The sequence below is a fragment of the Cydia fagiglandana genome, chromosome 19 (genome assembly GCF_963556715.1).
Source record: "Cydia fagiglandana chromosome 19, ilCydFagi1.1, whole genome shotgun sequence".
Taxonomy (NCBI): domain Eukaryota; kingdom Metazoa; phylum Arthropoda; class Insecta; order Lepidoptera; family Tortricidae; genus Cydia; species Cydia fagiglandana.
This window is the reverse complement of record NC_085950.1, coordinates 3357716-3373887: the sequence shown is the minus strand read 5'-3', so window position 1 is coordinate 3373887 and position 16172 is coordinate 3357716. Positions and strand designations below refer to the sequence as shown.

The following is a 16172-nucleotide window of genomic DNA, read 5'->3' as shown; positions in this document are numbered from 1 at the left end:
GGCACAATCTGGGACGGATCCGGTACGAATCCAGCATGGATCCGGAACTCATCCGGCACAAATCAGGTATGCACCCGGCACGGTTCCAGTATCCGGCACGGACCCAAATCCAGAAACGGGATCCGGAATACGAAACGGGCCGCGTAGCCAAGATGGCAATCGCTTACGCTCCGTAGCGATCGGAATGCAACTGTCACTGTCGCGCTAATATGGAAGAGTGATATAGAGACATAATGCTTTTCGTTGTCGAAGCGACAGCGATTGTAACCCCGGCCAGGTCGGCGGGTCGGTAACTACTTACTAAAAGTATCATTCCTACTTATTTACAGTCCGAGTAGTTTATAATTTCGAAAACACTTAACCCCGCTATATAATACTGACGTATTGATAAGTAATATATTGAAAATATCGTAAAAGTTGTAACCAAATAAGCGGTACATACATAGACTAAAAGAATTCGATCTACACCTGTAAATAATCATAAACGTATCCGAACTATTCAAAATAAAACGGTGTTCCAAAGGTTTCACGCTACCCGCGATGTAATGAATGCTTTAATTATATTATGGATAGGCATTACAGCAAACACTAAAAAAAACCTAACTGTTGGTCTTGAAGAGAAAACTTGCAGTATAATTGCTCTCGAGTGAACGAATAGGCCGAAATGGGTTTACCCAATTATTTTGTTCTTGATAAAATTAACGGTGTCTTTGTTTCTAAGCGCCCGTTAAACACAAACTTCCTAACATAGGAAATATGAAATGATAATTAATTTCAACGAAACAACAACCAATATAAGTGTTACTAATATATGTATAGGTATATAATTATAATAATTTTACACCACTGTTACTATTGTAACAAATTAATTGGGTAATTAAGATTTAACTCGATCAGTTCTAATATTAATACCTACATAATATAATACATTCAGGAATACCATAGTGACTTGTAGGTACTTACCACTTCTGATGTATAATAAAAATTCCTTCTTTCATAACAACAATATATTTCTTGATCACAATATTCCGTTACAGTTCAATCTCCAATCACCTTACTTCACAATCGTCCTCCCTTCACCTCTGCCCGTAACCGAATGCCCGTTAACCGCCATGCCAGTCGTCTTATTCTTTCTTCAAACTACCTTCTATTTACAAAGGTCAACTATCAATAACGTTACTATTAAATTTATTAAATTATAGATTGCCAACGATTACTCAACTCTTTATTTTATTAAATCTGTTTCGAATAATTAGTAATTTTAATGAATCTTACAATAGTAAGATAAGTTTTTACTACCATGGTACTAATTAATACTATTACATTTTAAGTATAACATTCCCTTAAATAATAGAGATAAGGTACATGCCACAAGGCCTTATAAAGGCTGAAAACTGTTAATAATACTCATTTAGACAGACAAAATGGCGGCCACGGCGGCCATTTTATTTTTAGTGTATTTGTTTAATTTGTCATCTGGATACGTATTGATGGGTAAGATACTGTTTTATCTAGCTTTTATTTATTTATTTAAACTTTATTCCACAAAAGACCGGGCCGTGTCCGGGCCGGAGCTTCCGGTGCATCGTTTTTTATGGAAAGCATCACGTGATCGCCTCGCATGTCATAGAAAATTAAGCGCCGGAAGCTCCGGCCCGGACACGGCCCGGTCTAACGTGAGTCCTTTAGGTTTTATGTTTTGTTTTTACAGAATGTTTAAACAGAAAGTTTATTATATTATTTTAATGTTTAATACCTCGCCATTTCTTAAGGTGAAGGCTTTTCGGTGAAGGAAAACATCGTGAGGAAACCGGCCTAATCTCAATAAGGCCTAGTTTCTCCTCTGGGTTGGAAGGTCAGATGGCAGTCGCTTTCGTAAAAACTAGTGCCTACGTCAAATCATGGGATTAGTTGTCAAGCGGACCCCAGGCTCCCATTAGTCGTAGCAAAATGCCGAGATAACGCGAGGAAGTAGAAGAAGAAATATAATTTGTGTTGTAATTTCAGACGACAATGAGAACTTGGACGAAATACTGACGCTGCCCTCTGAGTACAACATCAAAGCTGAACGGATTGATCTGATCGCTGACTTGAAGCTGCCAATGGAACTATGGTATGATCTCCTTCGTTCCCTCATTGAGGAGGATAGGGTCATTGCGTCAGTTTACCGTCCAGAGGGCCTACCGCGAAGCACGATCGAAGTGTTGCCTCTCTGTTCCACTTGTAAATTCATACGTAAATGTGACAGGGAGGCAACACGTCGAACGTGGTTCGCGGTAGGCTCTCTGTGCCTGTTTCCGTCCACTTGGCGGTGAAAAAAAATCGGTTTCAGTCACCAATCTCAACAAATGTTCACAGGTACAGCACGGAGATCAATCGATCCAGAGTGGACGTGTACGACGGTATGGTGAAGCGTTATTACTATTGGGGCGAAGATGGCGCCACTGGGAACGACGGAACTGTCTACATGGTATGATGGCGATGCGTTGGTTTTGAACACATTCGTGATGCACACTTAATTTTTATATAGGTACTTAAAAATTTATTTTTCAAATTCCTAGGCGTACCCTAAATGGACTGAGAAGGAGGGTCATACGGTCTATTGCTCGAAGACTGACATGTACGAAGAAGCGCCGTTAGACGCTTTTCCGACGGAAGAGGAATACGTTTATGCAGGTAAAGATTTCACTATACATAATATAACATCTTACTCCTAAATAAGTACTTAAATAAGAGAGAAGAGATATATTTAAACGTAACAAATATAAGAGCCTCGGTAGAGAGTACCATTTTGTACCATTTGGAGTTGAAACTCTAGGTCCATGGGGTCCCAGCGCGAATAAGTTGTTTGCACTAACCTAACCTAACTAGTGACCGAAGAGCTGGCGGCTACCTCGCACAACGAATCAGCATTGCGATACAGCGAGGAAATGCCGCCAGTATCCTTGGTACAATGCCTCAGGGGCCTATTTTAGATTTAAGCTAGTTATTAATTTCGTTTATTAGTACCACTGTATATATATTGTTTGTAAATAAATGATTTAATAATTCAAACTTGATTTAAGGTAAAACGTACCATGAGGGTCAGAAGGTAGACGTATGGAAGTTCACAAGAGATGATGAAGACACACGGACAGAGCTCGTTCTGTATAGCCACAGGACGGAGCGAGGTGAAGATGTACCAATACAGTAAGATATACATTTTATTTCCTTTTCTATAGTCTGTCAACTATAGTGGTTTCTATAGTGTGTTGTCTGTCTGTATGATCATCATCATCATCCTGCCCTATGCCCAACTTCATTTGGGGTCAGGCCTTCTTGTGCGTCTGCGCCATCGCCAGGACAATCTGTCCCGTGTTATCAGTGTAGTCGTGTGTGTGTGTTGTGTTCTATAGTCTGTAAGTACCTTTATGTATTTAAATAAAAGTAAGCAAACAATTTGTAAAGTTTCGGGTAGTTCTAACATTTATTGGTTATCCAACTAAATACAAAACCGCCTGGATCTGTCACTGAACGACCACTTTAACCTACGTTATTTGATCATGTAACGTTTTCATCTACCCTCAATAACGCTTGTTGTTACAGAATAGAAAAGAAAGAGTTTAATACGATGTTGGGATCGTTTGAGAAACACGTTATATTTAACTACGACCAGTTCAATCCTCTGTTCTGCGAGGAAGATGTTGACGCCGAGAAAGGTTTGCAAAACCACATTCATTCCGATAACTATTATTTCGTTCACTCACGTTAGCCGGAGCTTCCGGCGCATCGTTTTCTATGGAAAGCATCACGTGATCACCTGTCATGTCATAGAAAAGTAAGCGCCGGAAGCTCCGGCCTGGTGTAACGTGCTGTATAGGTTTTTTTGTAGTTTTAAAGAATGTAACTCGGCCGGAACAGGGATTGCCTGCCTCGTAACACTAAACAGATTCTCTTAGCCTCGGCGGGCAATCCTGGCTTTTGTAATACCTACCTAATTTGCCATTTCAACATAATAGTCGCAGTTGTCGACGTAACATGACAATGACAATGTCAGTGTCAAAAATAACATCTTCATTGTTATTTCTAGAGGGATCGTGTGAATGGACCCCTGATGACTTTGATGGACACATGAAAATGTTACATCCTGCATTCCATAACGATCTTGATGTAGCGTTCAACAGGTATGAAGTATACACATATATTGACGATTTTGTCTTATTTCCTTTACCTTCCGTGTTTTCTGTAGATTTATCCTTATTCATAAGGGTACTCTACGGACCCTGATTTAGTTAAATAATGTTTTATTTGCTTTCTTACAAATACATAAGTCAAAATGACAGATAAAGACAAACGCTTCATAGCATCATAGCTAATTCAGGCCAGTAACGCGTTTATGAATAACGCCAATAGTGTAACACACGGTTTCTGCGTCGTCGCCAGTTCCTTTTTCTTTGAACTTGACTGGACACGCTACCGCGTGTCTGATAGTGATAGGCACTCCGTATCTTTAGGTATATAAATAAAATTAAACAAACAATAATATGTACATTTTCGAGAAGTTATAACATTTATTGGTTAACCTACCAAATACAAAAGCGCCTGGATCTGTCACTGAACGACATTTGATCGTGTAATGTTTTTATCTACCCTCAAATGACGTGGCGTAAGGAGACATTGAGGGTAGATTTTGTTTACTTTTATTTAAATACCTAAAGATACAGACTATAGATATTGATATTTTTATCTTATTTCCTTTACCTTCCGTATTTTCTGTAGATTTAAGGATTTAAATACTTATTTCATAGAAGACCCAAAACTCCTAAAAATATGGAGATATGGTTTTCACAAATTTTCATACGTACTTATTTTTTTACAGCTTTAAAAAACACCACGGCAGAAATTATCAGAGCAAGAAAGAACATGATATGAGAAGAGATATTTTTCACAAAAATTGGAAGTTAGTAAATTTACATTATATTTGTGAAAAAGAAATATTATATATATTATATAAATAGAAATATTTGTGGAAAAGAATATAGTTACATTTTTATCTGTAAAATTAGATCCCACCAAAAACATTTTCATGTAAAATGTTGCCAAGACGAGACCATATGTCTCACACAGTCAAAAATTTATCAGATCTAATGTAGACCCTACATGACTCTTCTACTCTACTCGCCCTAACTCTTTTCAAACTCTAGATCTTAGTCAAAATATGTGAAGCATCTTACTCAGTGGCGGATTTCCCATAAGGCACAGTAGGCCCGGGCCTAGGGCGGCGAGATATTAGGGGCGGCAAATTGTGACAAAAAATTCGCTGATGATAACAAAAAATAACTCAAAATTAGGCCAGGCAACGAATTCTCAAAAAAGGCTTGAAACACAATTTTTAACTACTTATGTACCTAACTTTATTTGGACTATCTAGTAGGTGAACACATCAAAAGTCCCCGGCCGTAGCCTTTGAGCCGGGGGAAGAGAGAGATTTGAAGGTCACATTTTTCAGTTTTTCGCTTATATCTCGGAGACTATGCGTTCTTACAAAATGAAAGTTGGTTAAACTTGCTACAAGTTACAATTGTTAGGGTTCCGTACCCAACGGGTAATCGCTGTCCGTCCGTCCGTCCGTCCGTCTGTCTGTCACCAGGCTGTATCTCACGAACCGTGATAGCTAGACAGTTGAAATTTTCACAGATGATGTATTTCTGTTGCCGCTATAACAACAAATACTAAAAACAGAATTAAATAAAGATTTAAATGGGGCTCCCATACAACAAACGTGATTTTTGACCAAAGTTAAGCAACGTCGGGAGTGGTCAGTACTTGGATGGGTGACCGTTTTCTTTTTGCTTTTTTTTTTCGTTTTTTTTTTTGCATTATGGTACGGAACCCTTCGTGCGCGAGTCCGACTCGCACTTGCCCGGTTTTTACGATATCTGGAGGGCCCTCCACACTTGTGCGCGAATCGCGACGCGAACCCGCGAACGCGAGTGTGGCGTCGATTTCGCATATTGTTGACGCCTTCGCGCCTTGTTCCCCGTTTATAGGGTTCCGTACCTCAAAAGGAAAAACCGGGCAAGTGCAAGTCGGACTCGCGCACGAAGGGTTCCATACCATAATGAAAAAAAAAGCAAAAACAAAAAAAAGCAAAAAAAAATACGGTCACCCATCCAAGTACTGACCCCTCCCGTCGTTGCTTAACTTTGGTCAAAAATCACGTTTGTTGTATGGGAGCCCCATTTAAATCTTTATTTTATTCTGTTTTTAGTATTTGTTGTTATAGCGGCAACATAAATACATCATCTGTGAAAATTTCAACTGTCTAGCTATCACGGTTCGTGAGATACAGCCTGGTGACAGACGGACGGACGGACGGACGGACAGCGAAGTCTTAGTAATAGGGTCCCGTTTTACCCTTTGGGTACGGAACCCTAAAAATGGAACCCTTATACTCGTGCGTCTGGCTGTCCGTCTGTCACAGCCTATTTTCTCCGAAACTGCTGGACCAATTAAGTTGAAAGGCACACATATGTAAGTTTGTGACCCAAAGATGGACGTGTAACGTAAATAAATGAATTTTAAATAGGCTGGAGGCCATTTTATTTATTTTTTATTTATTTAATCTTTATTGCACATAAGGAAATACACTGTACAAAAGGCGAACTTAATGCCATAAGGCATTCTCTACCAGTCAACCTTTAGGCAAAGCAGATAAGTTGTAGGCGGTGCAAAAACATGTAGTAGATGATACAATTAGGTACCTGTACGAACACAATACAATCATAATAAATACACTAATATAAACATACATAAATATAAATAATATTGATACGAATACATATACCTACTTACATATACATATACATACATACATACATATGAAATCAGATGAACTTACAAAACAGAAACATTCAAGATTTTCCAGTACTGCCAGCAAAGTGCTCACTTAAAGATTTTTTAAAAGCAAATCTGTTCGGACACTGTTTAATTTTGACAGGGAGACTATTCCAAAGGCGAGCTGCCTGAATTGAGAAGGAATCGGACATATAACCAGTTCGGTGAGATGGTATAGACAGAGAAAGATTGCCAGAAGAGCGAAGCTGACGGACACGAGAGACACCATAGTAGTGGAAGAAAGATTTTAGATATTCGGGGGACTGAGGGTCGTTAAGAACAGAAAAAAGGGTGCAGAGCATGCGAATTTTGCGACGAATACGAATAGGAAACCAGCCAAGTTTAGAGCGGAATGAGGAGACATGATCGTATTTACGGAGACAGAAAACAAAACGAATGCAATTATTCATTAAACGATCTAATTTATCCAGGAGCTCTTCATTTAAGTCCGGATAACACACATCACCATAGTCGATTATTGGCAGTATTAAAGTTTGTACGAGCAATATTTTTGTTTTAATTGGTAAAAAGTGTTTAAGCCTGTTGAGTGCATGAAGAGAACCAGTAACTTTACGGCTAATTTCGGCTACCTGTGTCCTCCAGCTCAGGGTACTATCCAGAAAGACACCCAAGTCTTTTACACTTTGGCTGTAGGGAATAGGCGTGCCATTAAAGTATACAGGAGGTGTAATATCGACTTTAAGGAGCTGTCGGGCGCCGCCTATGACAATGGCCTGACACTTGGAGGGGTTAACGAATAGACCGAACTTCTCAGACCAATGTTATATGTGTCTGAGATCCAGATTTAGCTTATTAATGGTGGCAGTAAGGTCGGCAATGTTACACTGGTCATAGAGTTGCAGGTCGTCGGCGTAGAGATGGTACGAGCAGCGAAGGTCTGGAGTGATAAAATTGACAAATATAGAAAATAATAGGGGTGAAAGAATACCTCCTTGTGGTACACCTGTGGCTAAGTTACACCATTCCGACAAAATGCGGTCGACACGTACTGCTTGCTGACGTCCACACAGATATGCCGAGAACCATTTTAAGGCACACGGCGACACATTGAGGTGCTCAAGTAGGGCAAGGAGGATCTCATGGTCGACAGTGTTGAAAGCATTTGAGAAGTCAACGAGGACAAGTACTGTGACCATTTGACTCTCCATGCCCCGCCTGATGTCCTCTGTCACTTTGAGCAGTGCGGTACAGGTGCTATGTCCCGGTCGAAAACCAGACTGAAAGGGGCTCAGAAGTTTGTGTGAGAAAATAAACCTTGACAGCTGTTTATGAGCCACCGCTTCAGCGATTTTCGACAAAAAAGGGAGTATAGAAATAGGTCGGAACTGACTAACCAACGAAGGATTATTTGTTTTAGGCAGAGGTATGACAAATGCTTTGCGCCAAAGCGACGGAAATTCACCGTTAGAGAGAGAGAAGTTAATAATATCAGTCAGCATGGGAAGCACGCAGTCAAGGACAGACACTATCATATACCGACCGATATCGTCGCAACCAACAGCTTTTGACTTAATGGACTTAATAATGGTCCTAACCTCCGATTGAGTAGTGGGTGAGAAAGAAAACGAGACAGTGTCAATTGAAGGTAGGGCCAAAATTTCGAAAATGGTATTGATTTTAGCATTACTATCAACGGATCGGGCAGACGAGAAATGCTTGTTAAGGTCAGAAAGGGAGAAAGACATACCGTCAAACTGGTTAACGGGCTTGCCAAGACCGAGGGATTTTAAGAACTTCCAAACGTCGGCCATGGAAGAGGAGGTGACATTCTGATGGATATACCGCCGCCATTTTTGGGGGGTAAATAAGAAAATTTAAAAATAAAGTTTTTCAAACTATATCGTGTTACATATCAAATCAAAGAGCTTATTGTAAGAATCTCAATTTTTTTTTATAATTTTAGGATAAATAGTTTAGCAGTTATTCAAGAAAATAGGCAAAAAAAAGGTTTTTCTTGTTTCTTTTTTAGATTTTTTGAATGTTTTTGTAGGTACATAAAAAGTCAATGTTATTGGTAATGTCACTTAAAATGAATAAGTATTTGCTTATTTTTTCGTAAAACCTATGTTCCTATGATCATGTCACAAGGACGTATAGCTTCTGAGATATAATAAGCGAAAATCCGAAAAATGTGTCCTTCAAACCAAACCCCCCTACTTTTGATATGTTCACCTCCTAACGAGTCCAAAAAAGTTACTAAGTAAAAAATGTGTCCCAAGCATTTCCCTCTATAATATATCTTTCCGTTGCCTGATCTAAATGTAGTCAATATGATGGGTGCTGATGCTGAGAAAGGGGCGGCTACAAGGCTTGGGGCCTAGGGCGGCAAAGACTGCAAATCCGCCACTGATCTTACTGCATCGTCATCATAATTTAAGAGCATGGCTCTTGTCGGTGGAGTATGCGCCAGTTTTCGCGGTCCTCGGCCAGGTTCTTTAGGTCCCTGTAAGACACGACATACGCTTTTGCTTTTAGTTTTGTGTATAGCTTACTTGTGGTTTTCCTCTTACTCTCCTAGCTTCGATCTTGCCTTCTAATATATTTTTAAAGAAAGTGTCTCGTCTTATCTTATTTCATCTTACTGCAAAATAGCCGAATAAGCAAAACATAAAAACACTATATTTCTGTTACACTTATCATTCAAAGATTCGTCGTAGACCACAACCGACAGAACCTCGGCTTCAAGCTGGCCCTGAACCACCTCTCGGACCTCACGCCAGCAGAAAAGGCCCACATGAGCGGCGGGAGACGATCCCCACACCCGTCTGCTACTGTCCCCTTCCCTCACACCGAGAGACAAGTTGGGGAGATCGTGACAGAGATACCGGAGGAATATGATATGCGGCTGGAAGGGATCATATCACCTATTAAGAGTACGTACCCTGAACCTCTCGGGCCTCACGAAGGCATACATCACTGTCAAAAGTAAGTTTAGCTTTGTAACAAATACGTTACAGGCCAAGTAGCCAAGACGCCAATCGCTTACGCTTCGTAGCGATCGAAACGCAACTATCACTGTCACACTAATATGGAAGAGTGATAGAGAGACATAATGCTTTTTGTTGTCGAAGCGATAGCGATTGTAACCTTGGCTAGGCCGGCTGTCCCCTTTCCACACAGCGAGAGACAAGTTGGGGACATGAGGGTAGATGCAAACATTACATGATCAAATAATGTAGGTTAAAGTCAGGTCGTTCAGTGACAGATCCAGGTGTTTTTGCATTTGGTTTGTTAATCAATAAATGTTATAACTACCCGAAAATGTACAAATTATGTGTTTACTTAAGTACCTAAAGATACAAAGGTCATACCTTGGTCAACTACTACTACTATAACAATTTATATTATTAAGTATATAATATAAATAAGTAAAAGCTCCTGTTTGTTACAGACCAGGATAAATGTGGATCCTGTTGGACCTTCGCGACGGCGGCGGCGGTGGAAGGGGCCCTGGCGAGACTAGACGGACGTCTTCTGGACCTCAGCGAGCAGTCCATCATTGACTGCACTTGGGGGTGAGTTGGCCTAGTGTCACAGAATAAATAAATGTGGGGCATGCTGGACCTTCGCGACGGCGGCGGCGGTGGAAGGGGCCCTGGCGAGACTAGACGGACGTATTCTGGACCTCAGCGAGCAGTCCATCATTGACTGCACTTGGGGGTGAGTTGGCCTAGTGCCACAGAATAAATAAATGTGGGTCACGCTGGACCTTCGCGACGGCGGCGGCGGTGGAAGGGGCCCTGGCGAGACTAGACGGACTGAAGTGGCGTGCTCTTGTGTTGGAGGCCAAGACTCATTTTGGGTCACCGCGCCAACCAAGTAAGTAAGTGGACCAGCGAGATAGCCGTGCGATGGTTGAGAGCACGCACTATGGTATGAGCCACGTGTAGATACGTACATACGCACCATCGCGTAATTGTTTTCCATCGTATTTTCTCGGAATAATTCGTATTTGTCATGCTAGTTCAGTCAATGTCAGTACTTTTTGTACCGAGACTGACTTAAATAGCAAGACGCGTTCGTAAGTTTCCTTGGAAATACGATGAAAAATAATTAATACATGTAGTGCTGCACAAGCGTTGCTTACGGCTCGATTCGGGAAATGAATAAGAGATGCACTAGATATGAAATAGTAAAGATATGTGACGTTCCACGGCTAAAGGTACCTTATGGCGGCTGGCGCTTACATTGCATAGCGCCGCAACAATATTGGAGCGACGTTAATAATCGTAAGCGCCAACCGCCATAAGGTACCTTTATCCGTGGGACGTCACATATCTTTACTATATATTATCGTATCTAGTTAATCTCTAATTTACTTTCCGAATCGCGCCGTTAGTTTGGGACTAAGTTGATTTGAGTAAAGACTGTCCCCAAATATATTTCTTTATTTCTTTTGCATCAGGGGTATTAGCGAGGGATGCAGTGGCGGGTTCCCCAAGGAAGCTCTGAAGCACATAATGAAACACGGCATCCCTCTGGAGGAGGACTATGGCGGTTATTTGAACGAGGTAAATCTAAATTTAAAATCCGTCTAAGCTAATTTTGCACCAATTTAAATATATTAAAGTGAAGGTAAAATCATTAATTCGTACACCATGCACGAAATAAGACTCTAGAAAGTTATAATAAAAACATAGACGGCAGTTATTTTCTAACACAGTTTCTATCATAGAGAAAAAATACATAGAGTGCTCACTCCATACATCAGTTTTAGTATCAAGTAGCGGTACTGATAAATCCGCTACTCGATGTCAACTGCGAAAATAATAGTTGTTTTGGTTGGTACCAAAATCGATGTATCGAGTGAGCACTCTATTCTTACTATATTTCTCTTTAGCAAGTGGAATCTTGCTCATTGCAAGGGTTTCAAGGCACAAGAGTTAAACAGACTTTTTTACTAAGTAAAACATAATTTTCTTCACAACACCGACAACGTATTAGTGAAATACCCTATTTGCGAATTTCGGTGTTGGAAATCGGCGCTCTGAGCGGCTACCGCGAAAACCGAAATTCGAAAATTGCGGGGGTCTTTCTCTTTTACTCCAATGAAGGCGTAATTAGAGTGACAGAGAAAAATCCCCGCAATTTGCGAACTTCGATTTTCGCGATTACAGCTGTACATGACAATTTGATTTTAGAACGGGTACTGTCACCTCGAGAACGTGACTGAAGTGTTCAAGATCCGCGGCTTCGCGATGGTGACGCCACTGAGCGTGAGCGCCATGAGAGTGGCGTTGTACAAGTATGGCCCAGTCGTCGTCACCATTCAGAACAACGACGCGTTCAACTTCTACCGGAGCGGCGTGTTCTACGACCCCACCTGGTAAGTTTAGCTTGCACTATCCCACTAACCCGGGGTTAACCGGTTAAACCGTTAACCCAGTGTCAAATTGTCCTTTTAACCATGGTAATTCCACGTTTACCCGGTTAACCCCGGATTAGTGGGATGGTGCAAGTGGCGCCTCTAACTTCTACTGTATCACCTTGATCCGCGGTGTCTGTTTGGTTTGACGATGGTGGCGCCACTGAGCGTGAGCGCAATGAGAGTAGCGTTGTACAGGTATGGCCCAGTCGTCGTCACCATTCAGAACAACGACGCCTTCAACTTCTACCGGAGCGGAGTGTTCTACGACCCCACCTGGTAATACTATCCCACTAACCCGGGGTTAACCGGTTAAACCGTTAACCCAGTGTCAATTTGTCCTGTTAACCAAAGTAACTCCAGGTTTAACCGGTTAACCCCGGGTTAGTGCGATGGTGCAATTGGCGCTTAATGTTACCCCACTTACCCCCCTCTAACTTCTACTGTATCACCTTGATCCGCGGTGTCTGTTTGGTTTGACGATGGTGGCGCCACTGAGCGTGAGCGCAATGAGAGTAGTGTTGTACAGGTATGGCCCAGTCGTCGTCACCATTCAGAACAACGACGCCTTCAACTTCTACCGGAGCGGAGTGTTCTACGACCCCACCTGGTAATACTATCCCACTAACCCGGGGTTAACCGGTTAAACCGTTAACCCAGTGTCAATTTGTCCTGTTAACCAAAGTAACTCCAGGTTTAACCGGTTAACCCCGGGTTAGTGCGATGGTGCAATTGGCGCTTAATGTTACCCCACTTACCCCCCTCTAACTTCTACTGTATCACCTTGATCCGCGGTGTCTGTTTGGTTTGACGATGGTGGCGCCACTGAGCGTGAGCGCAATGAGAGTAGCGTTGTACAGGTATGGCCCAGTCGTCGTCACCATTCAGAACAACGACGCCTTCAACTTCTACCGGAGCGGAGTGTTCTACGACCCCACCTGGTAATACTATCCCACTAACCCGGGGTTAACCGGTTAAACCGTTAACCCAGTGTCAATTTGTCCTGTTTACATGGTAACTCCAGGTTTAACCGGTTAACCCCGGGTTAGTGGGATGGTGCAAGTGGCGCTTAATGTTACCCCCCTCTAACTTCTACTGTATCACCTTGACCCGCGGTGTCTGTTTGGTTTGACGATGGTGGCGCCACTGAGCGTGAGCGCCATGAGAGTGGCGTTGTACAAGTATGGCCCAGTCGTCGTCACCATTCAGAACAACGACGCCTTCAACTTCTACCGGAGCGGAGTGTTCTACGACCCCACCTGGTAATTTAGCTTACTTAATGTTAAAAAAAACCGGACAAGTGCGAGTCGGACTCGCCCACCGAGGGTTCCGTATTTTTTAGCATTTGTTGTTATAGCGGCAACAGAAATACATCATTAGTGAAAAATTCCGTAACCTATACAAGTGAGATTTGAAAATCAGTTTTGACTTGCAATTTATTGCGCTACATAATTACCTAACTATAAATTTTGCGTTAGCTTATTTTTTTAGGAGTTCCAACAAGCTCGGTTCTCCATACAACCATAGTTTACACTCTCATTATAAAACGACTAGCTAGATCAGCCATTCTCAAAGTGTGTTCCGCGGAACCCTAGGGTTCCGAAAAGCCTCTGTTGGGGTTCCGCGAAAATACTTGTAATAATAAGAAAAAAACAATAGGTATATCTGGTCAACAGTGACGAAGGAAAATAATTAGTTTGGGGTTCCGTCAAATATTTCGCTTTCCAAAAGGGTTCCGTCACCAAAAAAGTTTGAGAACCGCTGAGCTATAGTTCGTTTTTTTTAGCATTAGAAAGAACTCCACAGAAGCAAGCGTGCAGTTTTATCAGGTTCTTTAATTGTTAATAATTATTGAATTATCTAATGTAACATGGTCAATACATATAATTTACTTCAAATTATTGCCGCTAAAAGTGCTGGGTTTGGAACCACACGCTTACTTCTGCGAAGTTCTTTCTAATGCTAAAAAAAACGGACTATAGATTGCTCTGAAATTTTGAAATTACAATAGGATAAGGTACTTTACATCTAGCTAGTCCTGTAATTAGTGTATGTAAATTGGGGTTGGTCTGTGTGTAGCTTCCACTGTAGCCTCACATACCATAGTTAAACAAATGCAGCGAAAAGTTTTTCATACAAAACTTGTTTTTTGCTCTATTTCGTTTGTTTTATAAACTGGAGCTATACAAACTAATTACAGGCCTAGATATACCTCATTTCATTGTATGTGCAAAGGATGATGTTCCGCTACCATACAAGTTTGGCCCAACACTCGCTAAACATGGGTGGTATATTTTTAGGCTCCAAATATGAAATGAAAGTACCGATAGTTATTAGAAATTCACGGACACTTCACAGAACATTATAAAAGCGGAATTTCTCTACGATTTTGAGGTTAGGAATTCTGCCTTGTATCGGGCCATGTTAAATATTATTATGCCTTATTACAAGGAAATAAGGTGCCGTAAATAGTGTAAACATATCGATGATATTGGGCGTTTAAAAGCTGTCAAGGAACAAAAATCGAATGAGTTGGTATTAGATTAATACATTTTTTTTAAATAAAATAATATATTTAATTCGACTTCCTTAAATTAATAAGACATAGCATGCGAACCTGAATAGACTATAACAGCTAGAGCTGTTTTATAGTAAAAATTGTTATAGCATCAAAAGTAAAACCAATCACTTAAGTAAACATATCTACTTCAATTCCAGAGAGAGAAGAAATACAGTAACACTCACAGGATTTTTATGATAAATTCGATAAGTAACCCATTCCAACAAAGAATGTTTCAAAAACAGATGTTTACCTAAAAGGCACTTAATAATAAACTTAATTTATGTCAAAGAAGTTAGAATTTTTTATTTTGTAGGTTTATCATGGAGGTAATTTATAAAAAATTGTTAGATATATATTTGTCATTTTATTTTAATGTATTTTTAAGTTTTAACATATTTTCGTGTTATTCATACCCTGATATTAAAAAGGTTTGGTTTTATTAAAAAAGTTAATCAATTTTAAAGAAGTAAAAAAACGACTTCAGTGGGGAAAGCCGTTGGAAGCTAATCGTAAATTGGTGCTCTTCTACTTCTTCTAGATTTCATACAATACTATCAAATATGTAATAATGAATATGAAAACACAATACATAGCGACTCTATTCGTTCCACTTTCGCTATTCACTTTTGACGTAAGTCATTTGGGTATGTTACAATAATTAAACTCATCTCATTGGACCAGTACCTAATTGAAAAACAATAAAACAATAAATGTGAAATTAAACTCATTGGAATAAAAAGTTTTTACTGTATCGCAGTTCTTTTTGCAATTTTGATACTTAGTGCTTAAAACAGTATGTCGTTAGTGGTATGAATGTTTTTCTTTGAAGTGAGCGTTATTAGCATCAACAGGAACATCGTAGAAAAGTATTTTGCTGCCATACTTTTTTGTTTGGCTCTGGACGTCATTTATGAAATGTCATTGATTCTATGTAATGGCGTGGGATGTGTTGATTTGGTTTAATTACTCTTTAACTTATTTTATTTACTAACAAGTGTCCGTTAGTCTAATATATGTATGAGATTGTAAGAAATATGATTAAATTTATCGTATACATAGCCTGCTTATCGAATCGTAGGCCAAATTCGGCATGATCCTTTCATTACAATCCAACACGTAATTTTAAAATGGGAACGAAACTCCGTTCACGAAACTTTGTTCCCAGTGTGAGTGACTACGTCAGTCACGCCATCACCATTGTGGGCTACGGCAGCCGAGATGGGGCCGACTACTGGATCGTGAAGAACTCCTTCGGCCAGCGGTGGGGGGAGGACGGCTATATGTTGCTCTCCTCTGCCAACAACAACTGCTTCGTGCTCAATGAACCGTACTATCCTGTAGTTTAAT

At 40.5% G+C, this 16172-nt stretch overlaps 1 protein-coding gene across 1 annotated transcript; it reads left to right on the top strand.

The window, feature by feature from the left end:
* The first annotated feature begins 2115 nt into the window (after positions 1-2115).
* On the top strand, positions 2116-16171 carry LOC134674180 (cathepsin K-like). Its single transcript, XM_063532237.1, is given in 12 exon segments — positions 2116-2150; positions 2359-2470; positions 2562-2676; positions 3066-3189; positions 3586-3698; positions 4070-4163; positions 4859-4939; positions 9544-9770; positions 10289-10425; positions 11316-11408; positions 12039-12223; positions 15991-16171. Coding segments are annotated over 12 exon segments (1497 nt in total).
* Position 16172: the final 1 nt, after the last annotated feature.